This window comes from Malaclemys terrapin, chromosome 4, assembly GCF_027887155.1.
Source record: "Malaclemys terrapin pileata isolate rMalTer1 chromosome 4, rMalTer1.hap1, whole genome shotgun sequence".
NCBI lineage: Eukaryota > Metazoa > Chordata > Testudines > Emydidae > Malaclemys > Malaclemys terrapin.
In genome coordinates this window covers 41844529-41865504 of record NC_071508.1, presented here as the reverse complement: position 1 = coordinate 41865504, position 20976 = coordinate 41844529, and the positions used below count along the sequence as shown (strand labels likewise).

General features: G+C 49.4%; 1 protein-coding gene across 3 annotated transcripts in view; it reads right to left on the bottom strand.

The window, feature by feature from the left end:
* Positions 1-8971: 8971 nt before the first annotated feature.
* The window catches only part of CD151 (CD151 molecule (Raph blood group)), a 60629-nt gene continuing 48624 nt past the window's right edge, over positions 8972-20976 (bottom strand). For all 3 annotated transcript variants that reach the window (XM_054026324.1, XM_054026326.1, XM_054026325.1), the window contains 3 exons: positions 19285-19440; positions 14798-14884; positions 8972-13638 (listed from right to left, as the gene is read on the bottom strand). In XM_054026324.1, the coding sequence (XP_053882299.1) occupies positions 13579-13638; positions 14798-14884; positions 19285-19440 (303 nt within the window). In that variant the 3' untranslated portion in view covers positions 8972-13578. The remainder of the gene's footprint in view (positions 13639-14797; positions 14885-19284; positions 19441-20976) is intronic.

The window sequence follows — 20976 nt, the reverse complement described above, 5'->3', positions numbered from 1 at the left end:
TCAGCCCTCCGCCAATGCCGACTCAACTAGATAGGCTATACAGCATGCCCAGAAGGACAGCTAATTCAGATCTTGATCCAGGGCAGATCATTTCAAAGGCAAGTGACCCTTCCAGAGAATTCGCTGCCAGCAGTGCCCTCCCTTCTGCTTAAAATGTTTTATAACTTCCCCTCTTCCCTCCCTTCAAAATCCTCTCCTAGGCTGAAGTTTCTAATGCTTGTTCCATAATTATTTATTACTTAGGGAAATGTGCATGAGCCAAGCATGAAAAGATGGTGCTTTGGGCCCCAATCCTCCAATGATCTCTCTCTGGAAGGACCCCCATGGAGCTCAATTTAAATCAATGGGGGTCTACCTGCATCCTTGCTTGATCAGAAAGTTACATCTTTCTACATCTTTCTCCTATGCCTTAAAAATATAGTGTTCAGATATCTCAAAAAACAGCCATTGGATCATGTCCAAATATAAATCCATTACAACAGCTAGGGAAAACACAACAGGTAATATATTGGAAGAGGAGCACACTGAGGCCAAGAGAATATTGTCTCCATTTCTAGCTATACTATTCATAACTGAAGCCAGGTATCATGTTGCTATATTAGTATGTGGTATTGATTTGTTCTTAATACAGTGAAATGCCCCTATAATGAACTCTGCTGTGCCCTTAATGATTTCATATCAAAAGATGTTATGTGCCTTGCTCATAACAGGGTAACTGCAGCTCCAAAAATAGCAAACCTCATAATAAAACGTTATGGAGGATCCTGGATTTCAATATAAAAAGGACTTGGCTGTACTCAAGGGCTTACTGGAAACAAATGCATACTTAAGGGTTGTATTAAAGTCATGTCAGTAACCAAATTACACCAGCACCAGGAGATGCTACTTCAGGCAGTGACTGAGCCCTGGGTCCCCGAGACACTTGTAGACAGATGCTGTACAGAGTGAATTTAATCCCATGGCACGGCCAGGACCAGATGACAAGAAAGCAGCTGGGTTCCCCAGCTGCTGACTAGGGAAGGGTGGAGTGCAGAGGAGGACTGTAATAATGGGAAAGAAACCATAAAAAAAGACCCAGAATTTAAGGAACGCCTGCATTCTAAATCTGTCTCTGTCACTGATTCATAATGTTGCCTCGGGCATGTCACTTTATCTAGCTCTCCCAATCTATAGAGGGAATAAATCCATTTATCTCCCTCCGCGGAGATTTTGGGAGATTTGTTATTCAGTGTTTGTGGGGGGACAGATTTCCCAGGGCTCACCACCCACAATTAGGGCCCGACATTCAAGAGATCGCAACTCCTGTTTAGGCACATCAATCAGGGCCAGGTGTTCAACAGCACTCAGTGTCCAGGAGCTTCCATTGTGATGCTCATGGCCAGACTGTCAAGAAAGCACAGCCCCCCCAATGTGCTTTGCCCTTGCAAAAAGTGGGCCTATCGTGTTCTGAAGCACTACACATGCTAAGATATTACTATTAAAAGTTACTGAATTACACACAGCTGAAGATCTAAGAACTGCTTAAATAATGCAGTTGCCTCACTTTCTCATTTTATACAGCAATAGCCTGCACATGGGCCTTATATAAGAGAAATATTGACGCTGGCAGTGGAATACAGATTGAGAACAGCAGTGGAGTCAGCCATGAAGCTCTGTGGAGCAGGAATGGAGAAAAAGGGAAGAGAATTAATTGTTGGCATCCTATAAACCACAGGCGGTGTGTTAATTACCAGGATATCTACCAACTAACATACACCAGAAACAATAGGGCAAGACTTGCAACTGATGAGAGAACAAATTCCCTGTTTTAAATAGTTAAGAAGTGAGGCACTAGGGGATTTAGGGCCTGATCTAAAGCTCACTGAGGTCAGTGGGAATCTTTCCTTGGCCTTTGGATCAGGCCCTTAGAAGTGATCACTAATAAAGAGGAAGTCAGAGTTCCCCCTGATACGCGAACAGCCCTCTCCTCACTCTGCCAGCAGTGCTTCCAGCAGGGGTCACTGATCTCTAGCAAGGTCTGCACACCCACTTGTCAGTTTCACTCGCTTGTTGCAAGCAAGTGCATTTTCAAGTCATGCTAATATAGTAGGGGAATCAATATGTCAGTCCCTTATGAGAGAACAACACGATAAGCGATAAGCAACACAGGTTCATAAAGAACAGATCGTACCAGACAAACCTGATTGCCTCCTTTGACAAAATTGCAGATTTAGCTGACAAAGGGAATGAAGAGAATTTAATATAGCTAGATGAAGACAGGCTTTAGGCAGAGTCCCTTGTGGAAAAATAGGGATGAGTTGTCTTCTGATTAGAAGACATCGGAGAGTTTCCCGTTATCCAGTGCTGTAGAGAGAAATAGTCATATAAATAAACAAGTTGCTAAGAAAATCCAAGTACAAGTTTCAACACTTCCATAGGAGAGACTGGCTGCAAAGTCATCACACAGAGTCCAGCCACAATCCTGGGAAATAGCTGAACCTGGGAGGAAAGTTTCTATATCTCCCCACCCCCAAAGAGGGGACTTAATGGCACTTACCTTATACAAGAGATGTTTAAGGTGACGCCGGAAAGATCCACTTCCCGTTCCTACTCTCCCTTTCCTACATCCCCTCTTCTTCTCTCTCCTACCTCCTCAGTGCTCCTTTCACACACACACACACACAGAAATAAGGTGTCAGTTGATTAGCAAGCACATACACTCCACCCTGATTCTTTGCTCTATTCTTTCCCCAGCCCAAGGCCCTTATCTTGGCAATGAGCTCAACATCCTCCCTGCCCCAGCATTGAGCTCATTAGAGCATATGGACACCTTGCTAGGAGAAACTTCCGGTTAGGGAGGGTACCGAAGCCAAGCTAATCACCGGAATGTGCCACACCTGGAGTCTTATACTCTTTAGCCTGTTTTCAAGCAGATGAACAGGGGGATCTCTCCTTTCCCCTCACATCTGTAGATAACGGGAAAGCAGTTCAGAGGTGTTAACTTGGACTGTAAGCTGTTGGGGTATGGACTGTCGTTTGCGCTACCGGCAGAGTTCCTGAGAAGCAATGAGTCGCTGATGTCAGTGCAATTTCTTTTCTTTAACAATTGCATCTGCAACATCATGGATGATAACAGATTCAGTATCTTCCTCAGAAAAACTCTAAACTGTTGCCACTCAATCTCTAGCCTACTTCCTGTTAGATACCTGCAGGGCCCACAAGATGACACTGTGCTACAATGTGTGCGCACAGCCCCTAGCGCAGTGGGACCCCATCTCAGCTGAGGACTAGTGCTAGTGCAATAGAAAGCGAAGCACTTTCCAAGGGTGTGTGGAGAATACAGTTTATCTGTGTTCATATACAAATTCCAGAAATCTTCTGCCTATAAAACAAACAGAATTGAATTAACTCAAAGCAAAACGCTATTTGCCACCAAACAAAAATTGAAATACTTGCTGAAACTAGATTTGTTTTCCTGATTGAAATCAATGTAATAGAAATGCGGTTGATGTTCAGCATTTTCATGGCTACATAACTGCTTCGGTGCAATAATTTGTATTATTATTTCTATTACAGGAGCACTTTCAGGTTCCCAGACAGATAAGAGTTGGGCTAGGCATTGTGCATCCACACGGTAAGAGAAACCTGACAAGCTAAAGGGACAAGACAAAGGAAATATTCATAGCCCTGTCTGTACAAATGGGAAACAGAGGCACAGAAAGACTAACGACCAGATTTTTCAAAAGGGCCCAGCTGCATCTACGAGTGGGGCCAGATTTTCGAATGAGCTCAGCTCCCATTTGGGAAAATCTGGGTTTAATTGCCTAAGGTGCTGACCCCTCCTCAGCTCCATAGAGAGCAGAGGAAGCTGGCAAGTGCTGAGCACGTCTGACAATCTGGCCCCTTCTTCTAGGTGCATAAATGGGCACAGAACTCTTTTGACTTGGCCAAATCTGTGGCAGAGCTGGCAAATGAACTCAAATCTCCTGACTCCCACTCCAGTGCTTTAGCCACAGTTAAAGAAAAAGTTTTACTGGGGGAGGGTTGTATTTTAAAAATCCAGCTCCGTTCTATTTGATTCAGGGGTGTATGATTCTGAAATCTGGATAAATCGTTGAAATATTCCTTTTGAGACGATTGTCACATGGATATGGACCTGACAGTCCATAAATAAATTAACCCTGAGCCGAACCCCATCAACATAGCATGAGCTATGAAGCAAAGAAGCACCAGATCAGTCTTAGGCTGGATGTTATTTAAAACCTTCACGAATGGCCTGGGGGATGGGGAGGGAATAAATTACACTATTGATCACATTTGCGGATCAGACAAAACTGGAAGGGACTGAAAAAACACAGGAGGATGAATGGAAATTATAGTGTGACAAGGAGAGATGGGCAAGTCAAAATGTGATGAGGTCTGATTCAGCTAAATGTAAAATACTGCGTGATGCACAAGTGTAGGCACATATAACAGGAGGAGCAATATGGAAAACGAATGTGGGGGGCGGGGCTAGTCTGCAATGTGACAAAGATGGAAAAAAAGCTAAAAATGCCCTTCAGCGGTATATAACCAGGATTGGTACCTGTAGGAATAGAGGGGTAAGGATGGCTCTTTCTACAACCTTGGTTAGATAGGATTTATTATTTTTACTGCAATAGAGCCTAGTGGCCTCGGTGTGCCAGGTGCTGCACGTACACATACAGATAGACACTAGAACTCTAAATAGACAAGACAGGCAAAAGGAAGAAAGGGGAGTCTGTGGCAGAGCCAGGAACTGATCCCAATCTCCTGAGTCTCAGCACAGTCTTATCCATAAGACTGTCACTCCACTCATTCTACATTTTGGTGCCCCACATTACAGAACAGGCATCAACAGCTTAGAGAATCCAAAGCAAGGGAGTTAAAGGTTTAGAAGATCTGAACAGTGAGGAGAGGCCTAAATGTGGATTAAATAGGCAGATCTTGGAGGAAAAGGAGCAGAGAGCGACATACCAAAGTTAAGCAATAGCTCAGTATCTCTGAGGGCACGTGAGCCAATGATTACAGTACAGCATTTTATAATACTGGATCCTACGGAAAATCCACACACACGACTGTGATTCAGGACCTCTGGATTCCATTGCCTGCTTTGCTTCTGACTTGCTGTGTGGTCTTGGACAAGATTTGACCGCTCTGTGCCTCAGTTTCCCCATCAGTAAAATGGAGATAATACCTCACATGGGTGCTGTGAGCCTTAATAAATGATTATGAGATTCCTTTCAATGAAAGGGCTTTGGGAAGCAGCTAGGGTAATGTTACCATTACCAGTGTGAAAGGTTTTAATATAAAGATATAAGGCAGGATTATTTATAGTGCTTCAGAGTGGCCAGAGCCCTGGCTTGAAAATTAAATTGGGCATGTCTAGGTTGGAGAGAAAGCAATGTGTGTGCTGTGGAATGACCTGCCGATGAGCTTGGATATTCCTGGGAGAGGCAGCCGGCCTAGACATCCCTCAGGTAGGGGAGCAGCTGGTGCTTTGTTGCTGCCCGTGTGTGAGAACAGGTCAGCTAAAACTCCAGGAGAACTCAAGTAGAAGAGAGTCCCTGCCCCTGCAGGGAGCAGTGCTTCTTTGAGAACCTGAGCAGGTGACCACTTAGTGGGGAGCCATTTTAGTGGGAACCTTCATTCTGAGCAAATTAGGAAACAAGTTGCTCTGCTGCTTCCACTGCAAACTCCTTTCCCTCTCTCCCCTTCCCCCCCCCCCCCCCCCCCACAATGCAGCAACACGGCAGGTGTGTGTTGCCCCTGCTGATTGGGCAGCCAGAATAAAGGAAAATTGGGCTGGATGGCGGGAGAGCCGGAGGCGTCTCATGTGTGAGAAGGAGAAGAGCTGATCTGAAAACCTCGCTTTCCCCTCTTGCCTTTGCTACTATATTGTAACAAATCTGCGTCTGCCTGGGACATGGTGGTTGTCACTACACTGCACACCACGGCCCCAAGCATTTCACAATGGCAGCAGGGATTTCACCCAGATCCTCCTCCTGTTTTCAAACCACAGGACTGTGTTCCCTGTTTTGAAAAAGAATCTCCATTAGCTGCTACCAATATATAGCCTAGGACACACAGCTGAGCAGTTCTGAATCAGGACAGCATAGGCCAGTCAATTCATTACAGTAGTTAACCCTGTAAAGCTTTTGGGGGAACAGTTTGAAGGAAATAGGCTGCACATTGCATATCTTATTTGTGTACCTCCTTGTCTAAGCAGGGTCAAGGGAGGTCAGTGCTTGGATGGAGACCTTCAAGAACACCCACGTGCTGTAAGAAATAATGCTTGCGAATCAGTCCAGGGCACTCTTCCCTCTTAGTCAGTACTGAGTAAATGCCCCAGCATGGCATTAAGGGCACTCCCACCCTGGAGGGCACATAGGGTGAGCCATGCTTCTCAATTGTTCTCCAAAGTCTCAGCTTACATTTAAAAAAAAAAGTTAATCTCGAGCTGTTACAATTGCAAAGAAAACCTTCAACACGTAACCTAAGTGTAACCAATGCTGTAATGTCTGCCTGAGTCTGCAGAGAGCCTGAAACAATAGTGCTGAAGACCAAGCTGTTCTGTTCACCTCACTGAGTGCTAATTCAGAAACCAATGATGGTACTTTACATACCACCATTGTTAACTATATCGCTGCTCTCCAAAACATGTAACAATAGAGAGGACGTATATTGTGAAGACCTGCACAATCTGCTTAGGTGAGCCCTTATTTTGGGTAGGCCTTTTACAGCACCTGGCCGAACTGAAAGGAGATGCTTGTGGATTTGTTTCCTGATGGTGGCTCAGCTGTCCAAAGTTTGGGAAATCCTGCCCCAGGGTATGTTTGCAAGACTGTTAGCACTTGAGAGGAACCAGCATTTCACGCGGGAACATAGCTCACTCTCCCAGTCATGCAGGAATCTTTCCTTCAGTGTGAATAATAGCACCTGCGGCTAGCAAGTGGTGCTGGAAATGCCCAGCACTGAAAAGCTATTGTCTGTACCATGGAGCAGCGATTAGAAAGAGAGAAAGCAACTGATCTTAATGTGCTCAGTGTGTGAATTTCTTTCCCTTAATGTAGGCAGTGGTTACGATGCCAGGGAACACGCTTCTTTTACAGTGAGTAAGAAGATTTTAAACCCCTGTATGCTTAATGGTTGAACAATGATTCATTGAATACATTTGTTGGGCACCAGCCATCCCTGCTGTTCATATGATTATAGGTTGAGTGAATAAACCCCCCCCAACATTTACCTTTTCTAGGGACTCTGCATAGATCTTTCTGTTGTCTATTCCTCCTCCCCTCCCAGCAAGCCAGGAGATATCACCAACACAGCCACAGCCCCTAGTCATGATGTGGCTTTTAAACAGAACAGCTTTATTAGCTAGTGTTTTTCCTGCAGTAACCTCTCTCCAAAGAGGAAAGTGACACAGTTGGAGGTTATAATAGCTGCACTTTAATAGCATGGAAATAGGCCAGGTTACAAATAGCAGAATAGTAAAACCCCAATTGCTATTTAGCATCTTATAGCAGCTCCCAGGGCCGCGTGTGAGCAATGTTAGCCAGCGGTGCAGTGAGCAACACATGTGCACCTCACAGGCACACACCTGACCAATGCTAACCAATGTGTGACGCGTGTGCAGTGCCTCGGTCCCTGTGCGAGCCATGCTAACCAGTGCATCGTGAACCAAAGACAGGCGGCTGGCAGTGAAACGCTAACAGGTGCCCTGGCAAGGGGCTAACATCTCGCAAATCCCGATTTCAGTGTCAACCGCCATCCACATTAGTACAAAAACAGTTATACAAAACATCAGTCATGGCTAAAAGCACCGTTCTGCAACTAAGATGCTTGCAATATTAAAAAGGAAGAACAGGAGTACTTGTGGCACCTTAGAGACTAACAAATTTATTAGAGCATAAGCTTTCGTGGACTACAGCCCACTTCGAAGAAGTGGGCTGTAGTTCACGAAAGCTTATGCTCTAATAAATTTGAGTGGGCTGTAGTCCACGAAAGCTTATGCTCTAATAAATTTGTTAGTCTCTAAGGTGCCACAAGTACTCCTGTTCTTCTTTTTGCGGATACAGACTAACACGGCTGTTACTCTGAAACTTGCAATATTAAGTTCTCCATGAAGCAGTGTGCTTTGCTGAACCCCACTCAGAGCACTAGGAGGAGGGCAGAGCAGCATGAGGCAGATTCATAGATCCGAAGGCCAGAAGGGAGCACTGTGATCATCTCATCCGACCTGTATAACACGGGCCCTTGGACTGCCACAAAATAATTCATTTGATCAAGGGGATGAACGATATTATGGGCAGCCCCATGGTCAAAGAGAGGGAGTAAGTGGGGATGGAGATGGGGGGGGGGGATTCATAGGCTGCAAAAGAAACAAGCTTTACAAGGTCTCTTGGGAACCCTCCAGATTAAATAGGAGACATGGGAGGAGTGGGGCTCTCTGTAGAGATCCCAATACATTTTCTTGGCTTGGCATCTCAAGGAAGATGGTGAGAAGGCAATTGGGTTAGTGTGGGGCATACAGCAATGGGGAGGGGGTAGTTGGGTTAGTATGGGGCAGAGGGCACTGGGGAGAGGACAGTGGGCCCAGGGAAGGGGCAGTTGGGTTAGTGTGAAGCATACGACAATGAGGAGGGGCAGTGGGGTTATCCTGAGGTGTGAAGGTGAGGAGGACTATCCCAGTCAGAGTGGTGTGTTTTTCAACACTCCCAAAGGGACCAGAGATTTTGTCGTGTGCCCATTGGGCTCCAAGAGCTAAGCCAATTAGAACCGTGATGGGCGTAACAATAAAGTGTAACTGGCCTGCCCTGAGCGCAGGACATACAAGTGAATGAGCTCATCCCGAGCCGATGGTGCTCAGTGGAGGAAGTGCTGTGTGATACTTCTGGCTGGGCCAGTTCCAATGCATGTGAACTGCCCCGGGAGGAAACAAAGCTAGGAACATGAGGGAAGGACAGGCAAAGGGTGAACCAAGAACTGTATTTATTACATAAGGTGGTTTGAACAGGCTTTTGCTCTCATATCCCCCCTTTTAGGCCTGAGTACATTGCAACATTTCCCCATGCCCCAGGCCAACCTTGGCACAGTCTGCAATAACAGAATCTCCCATGTGATGTGAAAATGCACATTTTTCTAGAGCTGCGACTAACTTCCTTCCATCAGAGGAGGGGAGCAGAGGCCTCTCCACTTCTGGAGTTACGTGCAATATGCTCTCCTCGGGCCTGGCAGGCGCACCCCCTAAAGCTGCACCATTTGCATTAGGCCCAGCTCGGTTAGCCGGGATGCAGCAATGCTTCATGCAATGACTCTATGTGGGATGCACAGTGCCACTCTGTGGTCAGACACGTTAATGGCAGGACATTTCTCCAGGCTTTCACTCCTATGACATTGGCACAGGGCTAATAAGGAGGGCACTTCTGGTTTACGGTTGTCATTTTTAATTCCTACGGCAAACACAGGGTGAGCTCAAAGCTGGACTGCAAAGAGGCTGCCAGACTCATCTGCTCCTGCACTCTCCGTGCACACATCCAGGGCTGAGGCTAGACTGCTGTGAGTTATGCCAAGGGCACACATGTGCCCAGGCCACAGACACAGGAATGCATCCCTGCAGCACAGGCCCCAAGACAGAAGCAGAGCTCATCGTATAGCAACACACTGGTGCTGCATTCCACTGACCTGCAGTAGTCAGTGCAAGCCCCTGTACCAGACGTGGAGGATTTCAGTTAAGAGTAGTGTGCGTGGGTGGGTGCGACTGGTGGTCAGCCGGTAGAGCAGAATTAACCACGGAACAGGGCTCTCTGGCCAGGGGTTGGACTCACTGCTCACGCACATCCTGCCTGTTACTGCTGCCAGGACTTGAACACAGCCCCTAGCAGGCCAGAGGCAGCAGCACTAGCCACTGGGCTGGACAGGAGCTGTACTGAGCTTGCCTCTGCTGTCACTCTTTGCATGTGTCATGGACAGCAGGGCCTTTCTCACTAGGGCAATGAATGTGAAGCTGAGCATGTGGCACAGTGTGTGCAAACAGCTCTGTGTGCGCTCCCTCAGGGCCTGACTCCATGAGCTGCTGGGTCCGCAGCTACCTTAGGAGCTGTGGTGGCTTAGCACCTTGCGGGACTGGACCCCTATCAAGCTGGCTAAACAGTGCCACGGAATTAATTTGTCTCCTGCTTCCCACTCTATTCTCCCAGATCAACTTGTTCAGGTTTGAAGGACCAGCTGGGTCCAGCAGGTTTTTTTATCCTGTCCCATGCTCACTATTTATTCATCCCTTGTTATTTACAGTGTGTACTGTATACTACGCACACTCGTGCCCCGAGACACATGCTTCAGCCTGGGCCTGATCCGAAGCCCAGTGAAGCCAATGAGAGTTTTCCCATAGACGTCCATGAGCTCTGATCAGGCCTCTTGTTGGGGAACAGGAAGCGCCGAATGCTCTAAACTTGTATTGGCTTCAATGGGGTTAATGGCTCTCAGCACCTTGCAGGGTCGGATATCCAGGAGCACTGAGCAACAACAGCTCCCAGGACCCGCAAGTGCTCAGCACTCTGCAAACCAGCTCCTGTAGATCAGCGCTTTTCAAATGGAGACCCCCGCTCCCACTGGGCAATAGGGGAAGGGCAGGGTTGGTGGGATTTCCTCACAGTTGTTTGCAACCCCTTTGAGGATCGTGAACCCCCAGCTTTGGCCTGTTTTCTCCGAGACCCTCCCTGTCACTGTGGACCCTGCAATCCTGCGAAACCACGACTGCATGTTATCTCTTTGGTATTGGGACAAAGGATAAGTAGAGTCTTTAGCTTTATTGTCAATTGACCAGCAACTTAAAGTGAGTTATAAAAACAAACAAACCATGACTATGACATGGGGGAAACAGCTCAGCGGACAAAGGGCTGGTCACTCCCTCCCTCTGGACAGTATGCCTTCCAGGGAGTGGGTATATAGACAACTAGCAATACACACTTAAGCAACTAGAAATATTGCTTCAAGCAATGTGCTCAGTATTTTCCTTTTTGTTAATAGTCAACTTCTCAGGAACTGAAGCGTAAAACGAGCAATAATTTAGAGTTTTATCCTTTAGAGCGTTCTGTAATAATTTAGGTTCTCTTTCCCCCTTCCACCACCCCAGGGGTAAAAATGCCCCTCCCCCATGCTCTTTGCCTGCCTTAGCATCTAGAATGATTTCATGTTGCTGCTGCATTGGGGATTCCCAGTTTCACCTGCCCTGATTTTTCCCCCCCACCTCATCACCTTTTAACCTCTTACCGGGAGGCTTCTGGTATATGGAGCAAAGCCTCCTGATAGTGTAACAGGCCCTGTGGGACACTGGGGGATTCCACAACTGTTAACTGTCCGGCTGCTGGTCTCAGTATGTGCCCAGAGCCACGACAAACTCCATAACAAAAGGCCAAGGAAGGGAATAAGTCACTCAGCTTATACTGTCTTCCTGCAGTGAACGCACTTTCCCAACCCACACTCCACCTCTGTTCACTCTTACTGATAGAGGAAGTGTCTCCAAGGACCTACAGACACTCTTAGGCTGGGACTCTCAAGGCGGCCAACCCACACAGCCCTGCGTTATTCACTTTACTGCACAACCCAACATGTGCTTTTAAGTCATCACTTCACCCTGGATCTGCTGTCCCTGGCCAACTTCTGAAGGGACTGAGAGGGGAGTAATCAGTTTGGGGGGATGGGATTTGCAGTTGCTGATCATCAGGGGTAAATTACATGTCTTAGTAGCTTGTGATTTCTCCCCTCCAGCACCAGGACCACAGAGATCTCTGTGAAGCAAAACTTAATCAGAGCATGGAAGGGTATAGGATCCAGCTCCAGGGAATGCCATGACTCTGTTGCTGTGCTGGGTGGCGTAGTAGATCGTTTGGAGCAGGGGTCACCGCGCATAGGATGCTGTGCTGGGTGCATAGCGTGAATGCCTGGGATGGAAGGGGGTTACTGACAGTGCTTATGATGGGAAGCACTCCTGCATCAAACCCATCTCTGAAGGTTGAGCTTCAGCACGTTTTTTTTTAGAAAGGCATCCATTCCTGATTTAGTTTAACTTCAGAGCTAATTACCAGTTTGGGCATTCGAGGACCCAATTTTCACCCATGCGTCTCTAAAGGTGCTATGTAAATTTCACAGCTGCACCAAGCAAAGCCTGCCAGGTGCCCGTGGGCTGGGTCTATCCTTTGGAAGCACCGATGGAACCTCGGCAATTCAGAACAACATCTCTGCGCAGCAGGGCAGATGCCAGGAATTCAAGCTAGCACCCAGCTGGCACCATGGTTCACAGCCACAGGGAGAGACTATGTTGGCAACAGACATCTTTTCCCCTGAAAAGTGTCACGGATTCTAGTGAAGTCACGATGCATTTACACTAACCAGACAGTTAACTAGCATCCCCTGGTACTACCACTTTACCAAGTCTATTTTGCAGTCAGATGAAGCTGACCCTGCAGGTTACTGGGTGAGAGGAATGAGAAAGCAGGGTTACAGGTTTAATTAGAGCCAGAGAGTGCCTAACTGATTAATGAGATCCAGGGAGGCCTGTACAAAACCCTTAGTGCATTTCCTTTGCAGCCTCCACACCGGTCTCTCTCCGGCAGGAATTAATCCATACGGCTGGGGAGTATCTCGTCACATGAGAGGGTTTCTCTGGGGAGTGGTGTTTCAGTAGGCCATTCCGGCAACTGAAAGGGCAAAGGATTTAAACACCCATACGTGGCAAGGTACAACACATTCCCCTCATGGCCCACTGTAGGGCCTGTCAGACAGGGAGCAGGAAGGGGGACAAGTTAATTTTTCCCATTTACACTGGAAACCACTAAATAAAATATAAATCGCAGAGAGTCAGAAAATGATTGAACACTCCCTCTCCAGTCACTGAAGGCAAAGAGCCCCTGTTCCCTCAATGGGCTCTGAGTGGGATGGAGGCTTCGAGGAAGAAGGGACAAGGTAACCCCAGTCGACCACACCTCGGGCAAGATCAGAGTTCTGGCAGGTCACCCTCCTGCTGGGGAGATGGAGAGAGGTGACGGCAGCAACTGACAAGAGCAGGTATAGATGGAATATAGCTCTGTTAGGGCATGGGCACGGCCCAAGGGGAACTTTCTGGATGTGAGAATTGATGTGGGCTCCCACCCAGCACAGAGACATCATCCGTCCTCATGGTCGGCGCACAGGCTGCTGAGTGGTCTATCAGCCAGAGCGAACCATTGTTCTTGTGTGGAATCCCGATACCTCAACAGCTGGGCCCCAATGGGCTTGGATGATTTCTCCTTGAGGTTGCAACATGGGCCTGGTTTGTTAAAGCTTCTAGCAGAGTGGAATCTGCAGTTCAATTGCTCTAGAACACACAGGGAACCCCCTGAACTCCTGGCCGTCCTGTGCCACCTCAAGGAGGGTGGCCTTCTCTGGCAGAGGCAGGGTAGGTGCTGGATGATCCAAGAGTCACTTCATAAGGAAGGGAAGTCCTCGAGTTACTGATGTTTCTTTGCTGCTGGGTAGAAGCTGGTGGGGTTGACAGACATTGAGGGTGGTGGTAGAGGGGGAGCTGATGGATTTCTGGTGCTCCTAGTATGGTTCTGACTTTAAACTCTTGTACAAGCAGCAGGTGAAGATCATTCCAAAGATCTAAAGGGTGAGGAGATACGAGATGGAGAAACATGATGTGTGCTTAGGGGCAGCTGTGTAAAGATGGGTCTATGTACCCTAACGGATTAACAGCTATCAGCCAGTTGGGTCTTCTCACAGAGGCCAGTTTGACTCCTCTGTCTGACACAGGACTTGATCTTCAGAAGTGCTGAGCACCCACAACTCCAGCTGAAGTTGCTGGGAGCTGCATGTATTCAGCACCTCTGGAAAATCAGGCTCCATTGGATTTAAAGCATCTGAGAACTGACTGTACTTCTAGGAACTCTGGAAGGGGAGGGGTCATTCTGGATGTAGAGAGGATGAGGAGAAAGCAGCTCGTAACGTTCCTACTGGACCTTGATTGCAATGGGTGCTCAATGGATGAGCTGAGCATTTGGGAAACCCAAGCTCTGTGTTTCAATAAAACAGCAGGAGATGATGAGCAAAGCAGGGTGTCTCCCCCTACAACCAGCCACAGACATCCAATTGGTGCAATTCGGTTACTAGCCAGAAAAGGGGGAACTGAGATCATATCCCACTGTCGCTCCCCTGGGAAAGCCTGAATCTTGAACCAGAGAGAATACCCTGCACCTTTCCTCTAAGACACAGGCAGGTTAAAAGGACATGTACCGCCCCTGGAATGTGTGTCACTTTTTCACATTATTCTCACAGTGGTATCAAGACCACAGCACTGTTCACCTCTGGTGACAAAGCAAAGGAAAAAAATCAGGCACAAAACTACTCTGGTTCAGCAACATCTATGCTGGTAATTGTGGAGGGTCCCCACTAGAGGTCTCCCTCACTCTGCAATAGATAACAGCAGGACCCAGGCCGCGTCCGCATTTCAGAGCAAACCTCCAGAGCTCAGCTGTCCTCAGCCCACTGCACTGGATTTTAGCATTGGAATTTCTCTCTTGGGAGCATAGTTAAAGCCTCCGTTTTTATAGATACAAAGGAAGGAAAATAGCTCAGGGCATCTGCACCTTGGATCCCACAAGTTTAGATTAGCAGTTTGTGGAGACCCACACACCAAACTTCCAACGAATCAGTGCCATAACTTCCTAGCCATGCTCTGGGCTCGGCAGATGGTGCTTCACTGTCCTAGGGTCCTTCTAACGTGGGCCAAGCTTCCCCACTCCCGAGCAGTCAGTCCCTTTACCTGAACACAAGCAATGCCAATCCCCACCGCTCCAATAATTTTCAGGTGTTCCTGGATGAAGTTTTCCAGCTTAGTGATGCAGCCGCCCTGTGGGGGGGACGGGAAGAATAGACAGGAGTTAGTTTTGGTTTAATCCCTTGCCCCCTCATGCATTACAACATTTGCAACCCTGAAAGGTGGGTGAATGAATGGGAGTGAAAACTAACAGGACGGATTCCTTGATACAACTTATTCTTATCTGTGTTATGGTGGCATCCAGGAACCCCAGTCAGGCATCAATGTCCCATCGTGTTAGGTGCTGTACAGACAGCACACAGAGAGCTCATAATCTACACTTCCACCCTTGTTACAGATACAGAATGTAACAGTGCAGCATGGACAGTAACCACTGTTATAGCAGGGAGCCTGGCAGCTTCCCAGAAATGGCTAGCAGGCTTCAATAGGTCCAGGGCAACAGCCTTACAAATGGCAAGTGAGCAAGGCAGTGACTGCAGAGCTTAGGCTAAGACAGCAGTCCAGCTGGGCACAGGCGATGGGGAGGCAAGTCCCCTCACAGAGACCAACATCAGCCCTGCAGCCAGAGGTGGGTGAGGGGGTGACCTCCCATACGCTAGGGTTACCATATTTAGTGCCTCCGAAAGGAGGACACTTTAAAGGGGCCCCAGCCCCGCCCCCGCTCCCGCCCCCTCCCCAAAGTCTCCGCCCCCTCCCCTGCTTCCCGCGAACATTTGAGTCGCGGGAAGCCTGAAGCAGGTAAGGGGGGTGTGGGGGGAGGAGGCGCGGCCCACCCCCGGCACCGCAGGTCCCCAGCCCGTCCCCCGAGCCCCCGGCCCGTCCCCCGAGCCCCCGGCCCGGCACCGGCCCCCCCCGAGCACCGCCGGCCGAGCCCCCAAGCCCCCGGCCCTGCACCTGGCCCGGCACCCGGCACCCGAGCACCGCCGGCCGAGCCCCCGAGCCCCCGGCCCGGCACCCGAGCCGCCGGCCGAGCCCCCGAGCCCCCGGCCCGGCACCCGGCACCCGAGCCGCCGGCCGAGCCCCCGGCCCGGCACCCGAGCCGCCGGCCAGGCCCCCCGAGCCCCCGGCCCGGCCCGGCACCGGATGTCCGATTTTCCCGGACATGTCCGTCTTTTTGGGATTTCCCCCCGGACGGGGATTTGGAGCCCAAAAAGCCGGACATGTCCGGGAAAATCCGGACGTATGGTAACCCTACCATACGCCTGGGGCTGAGTTGCGTTCTGGTGGCAGAGAGGAAATCTTTCCCCAAGCTATTTGGAAGGTCTCATCCTTGCCAGAACCTGCCTGCAAGGGATACTGCATTGATACCCAGTGACCCCAAAGGCTCCACCCTACGACTGTAATGGCTTTGACCTGAAAAAGGGCAAGGAAGCCCTTCCCAGGTCTCCAGGAACTGCAGTTGGGACCAGCCACAAGGTCTCCTAAAACAGCAGCAGCGCTTTAAAGGAGAATTCCATGTAGGATTGTTTCTAAGAGCAATGAGATGGGGAGGCGGGCCCAAAAAGGTCAGGCACTGCCCACCTCCATCTTTGTAATTGTGTCCTTGGCTGGCAGCCTGCTCCCCTCCCAGCCTTGCCAAGTCGTTGCTGAAACAGAAGCAGCAACAGGGTTGGCTGAATATTGATCCAAGGGTCTTTAAATGATTAAGTGAGTTAATCTAGTGAGGCAGATCTTCTGTGGGACGGGGCAGGGCAGCTTCCAAACAGAGGGTAACAAGGCTCCTGACCCAGAGAGCTTACAACCGACAGAGAGAGACGGAGGGAGAGGACAGGAGTGTAACATACAGGCAGAGGAGGTAGGGGTTGAGAGGCACGGTTCCTGCTTGGTCCATGGTTGGACTTCAAAATCTACGCTATCCCCAGCTGCCCCATTCTGGAGCCATTACCACCTTCATGACCCAACCCTTGTCTAATTTTTTCAAACCCGCTAAAATCTTGCCTGAACTACCCCCTCTTAGCCAAACCCTGGGGGCCACCATGCAGGCTCTCTCCCCTGAGAACTCACCCAGCCCCTGCCACCTCATGGGCTCTCGCTCTTCAGAACTAGCCCAGCCCCCGGCTATCTCACAGTCTCTTGTTCTCCACAGCTAACCTGGCTCCCACCACCCACGGGCTCTCTCCCCAGCTAACCCAGCCTCCAAAGCCCTGGGCGCTCTCTCTGTGTAGTTGTGGCCCTGTTGGTCCCAGGGTATTAGAGAGACAAGGTGGATGAGGTTATATCTTTTATTGGACCAACTTCTGTTGGTGAGAGAGACAAGATGAGCTCCATGTGGCTCAGAAGAAGTTGGTCCAATGAAAGGTATTACCCCACCCACCTTGTAGGTCAACGGGGCAGCTGTGTGGGCAGTGAGAGGTCAAAAAGGCAGCCCCCAACCCCATCTCTGACCTGGGTTCCCCCGTTATGCTGTCTCAGGGTTGCCTCGTGGGCCCTCTGTCATTAGTTTCACTTCTGCGCTTCCTTGCTGGGGCCAGAAGCAGATGTGGGGGAAGTGCCAGGCAAGAGGCTCTACCCAGTTCTAGCCAACCAGCCCACAGCAACAAATCTCCTGAGCTCGCCCCTTCCTCCTGACATTCCTAGCTCAGAGCAGTCTGGCTAAGCAGCTGAACTTCAGGCAACTGTGCTGAACCAGAGTCTCAGGTTCCATCATCACTATTCATGCCCTGAGGCACGAGGGCTGATTTCCCTTATATCTGTCTGATCTGCTCAACTTAGCGGCAAATGTTACTCGGTCTAATCCTCGTGTGAGTCGTGCTGAATGCACATGCCCTGTGAGAAGGAATATCCGACTTTAAGGGGCCACCTCTTCATTTGCGGTGTTTCCATCATGGGAAATTATAAACAAGGAAAAGATTCCAGCAGGCATTCCCCACCCCTCTAATTACCTGTCTCCAGGCAGCCAGCCACGGTGCTGACTCCACAGGTTAGGGCGCTGGCTATGCTGCTGAGAAAATCAGGCTAGAAAGCCAGTGAACAGTCCCTAGGTTGAGGCAAATGTATTTATACTGTTATGAGCCAGGTGAAACTTTGCTATAGGCTTAGTTAAAACCTTGTTCACCCTATGTGTGAACAATAGCTGTAAGAGACAGTTACGGGGACACACCTAAAACAAGGCCTACTAGAGCCTGTCCAGAAACTTGCCCCATGTGGGAGCAGGGTTCTACTCGGTACTCGGAGAGGGAGGCAGAGGCCAAAAGCAAGAAAGCCAAGCAAGGAGTAGCCTGTGTGACCTTGGGGAAAACTAGAGAGACCTTTGGGGTCTCTCTTGGGGTGGTTAACTAAAAAACGGCTCCTTTTGTTCCCAGTTCCTCCTGTGTTAAGAGAAGCAGGACTTGGTGTGCTCCTTGTAAATAAACACGATTGCATTAAAGAGAATACCGGACTCCATCACTTCCCACTTCTAACTGGAACATCCTCAGGGCCCCAAATTTGACTAGCCGCTCGGGTCAAAAGGGGGCAACAATACTGTGGGTGCCTGAATCAATTCCCCCTGCAAGACCTCACCCCTCCACGAGTCAGGTTGATGAGTGCTTAGCTACCCATTTGTTGATTATTTTGTTTGTCAGAGTAAAGAGGGGTTTCCCCTCTACCCAAACACTGCCTAGCCCAGCTCTAGCCAACAGGGACCGTACTAATTTGACTCTACAACACCCCTTTTCCCTCCTCTTCTGACCTCTCTTTCCTTCATGCTGGAGGCCAAATCCATCTACCCTACCATCCTAGCACCCAGCACCCTTCTAGATGAGGGCTGGATGGGACTCCGTTCAAAGCCTACCAAAGCCAAAGCTGCTGAGATGCCACATGCATTGTGGGACTCAAACCCAGGTTTCCTGCCCGGAACTGAAGAGGAGAAGCACTAGGCCAGCCTCACTTTTCCCATCAGCAACATGCTTCCTACTCTTCCCTTCCCCATTTCCTGGGGTGCACTTCTTGTCAGCATCATGTTCCCCACCCACAACCAAGTTCCCTGCTACTTGTGCTGCGAGTTGCTAGCGCTGCCTGCTGCACAGGATTCTTTAACATGCTCCTCGAGCTTTTTAATGCCGGAAGGCAATTTCTGCACTGATTTTAAATGAACTACACGCCCAATCCACACTCCCATCTGCAAGGTGCTACCTAGGTAACTTGTACCACGCTTATTCAGGACATCAGCTCTGATCCCACACCCATGCACCCATGACAACTGTGATTACTATAGCACTTGTCGTAATGCTCTTGTGGCTGGAGTGAAGACACCCTGATTCCTGGTGCTTAAAGGTTAATAGTATCCTTTCCCTCTCCTCCCCGGATGGGTGCATTTGGGATTGCGGGTGGGGAACAAAGTTAGAGAACTAAAGTCTTCAGTGGAAAGTCCCTGCCCACCCCCTGACTTCAGTAGGCTTCGCATTCAGCCCTAAGCAAGCACCAAACCAGTCTGCCCAGCAGGCCCCCCCGCAGTGTGATCCTGGGAATGTTGACATCAGCTTGTTCTTTACCTCCTTGTAGATGTTGGAAGGATGGTCTCTCCGGCCACACCCTTCTGTTATCGTCTTACAACAGCTGTCTGGGAATTTCCGCCCTGCGGCCTCCGCGGATTTGATCCAGATGCTCTCACTCCAGTCTGTAGCATTATTACTGCCGCAGCACTTGAACTGTATGCGCACAAGAGCACAGGATGAGTCAGCAGTTTGTCACCTGAAAGCACAGCACCATCCCTTACATCCATCCTCACCCAGCTCCTAGTTACATCCCCCGCAGAGCATCGTCAATTGGCCAGTCCGGCTGCTTATGTCTGCCTGGGTTTTTATGAGCTGCTATAATTATGAGTGACCTTCGTGTCTAAGGTTCCTAAAAATGTCCCTTAAATATCCACAATGCCTTTCTTTTAGCCACTTACTTCTCTGTACAGAGATGGGCCTCGTCTGCAGCTCCTTCTGGTCTTGACAACAAAACTGAACAGCATCAATCATGCTCGCGTTGAATCAAATGACGGATGACTGCGGACAACTCTGCTGTTCAGCACACCCACAACCTAGGGGGTAGCTGTAGTCAGCAGAATGAGCTTGTTCCCTGGGTGGGTCCCCGCACAGCTGTCTGTCTCTCATCCCATTTATGGGAACAACTCATGCCCTCCGACCATAAAGGGCTGCATCCGTGTGCCCCTCAGCGCACTCACATCCTGATGGCAATGATGAGGGGAAAGGTGGGCTTGTGGCCAAGGACTGAGAATCAGGAAAGGAGAGCTCAATTCCTATCTCCATCACAGAGGGCACTGAGTGAGTTACTTAGTCTCACATTGCCTCTGCTTCCTCACCTGTAAAATACTCACCCGAGAGCGGCAAGGCCCGGATTAACGATTGTGCATTGCTCTAGGGTCCTCAGACAGGAGGCACTACAGAACTGCCGGTTAGTATTATTCATTGACAAAAGCAGTGCTTTGACTGCTGAAGACTGGACCTCTCTCTACTTGTGACCTGAACGAGCCCCAAGTCCTCAGCTCCATGGATTCCGTACCTCGAGAACGGAATCAGGAGACACCAAGTACTAGAATACACACCAAGCCGCTCAACACCTTAACACGAGGCATGAGAAAACAGACCAGAACGGGGAACGTGAGAAAGCGCCCCGGCAGGCCACCCCGGTGACGTGGGAGTCCGTTCTAAAGCCTGTACAACCCTCCTGAGAACCTCACGTCAGTGACCCTGCATGTCTCATGGACATGTATCATAACAGAAGTGAGAGTCAGGCAGTGGGTCATCAGGCTGGTGTGGGTTGGAGGTAAATTCAGGTCTATAGCAAGGGGCATATCTCCTGGGGAGGGGTTGAGAGGTACTGGATTATGAAGTTATCAAGACTATTCAGTCATTCGGATCGCTCAGTCCCCCAACTCTCTGGCAGTGCCTGGAGCAACAGGGCACTTCAGTCATTATACTTCACTCTGCGGGGTATTGGGAAGCTTGATTAACATTAGCAATTCCCCCCAAACTCCTCCACTTCCATCCTGTTGGAAGCAAGCAAATATCAATACTGAACTGGCCAGAACTAGTTCATTCAGCAAGTGATGTGAATGTCACCCTTCCCCTTTCAAGCAATCACACAGCTCAGAGCCCAGGAGTCCCAGTCTCTGTGACAGCAGATGCAGCATCATATCCATCCTGTCTGAGTTGGGGATAGTGGGGTATGATGCT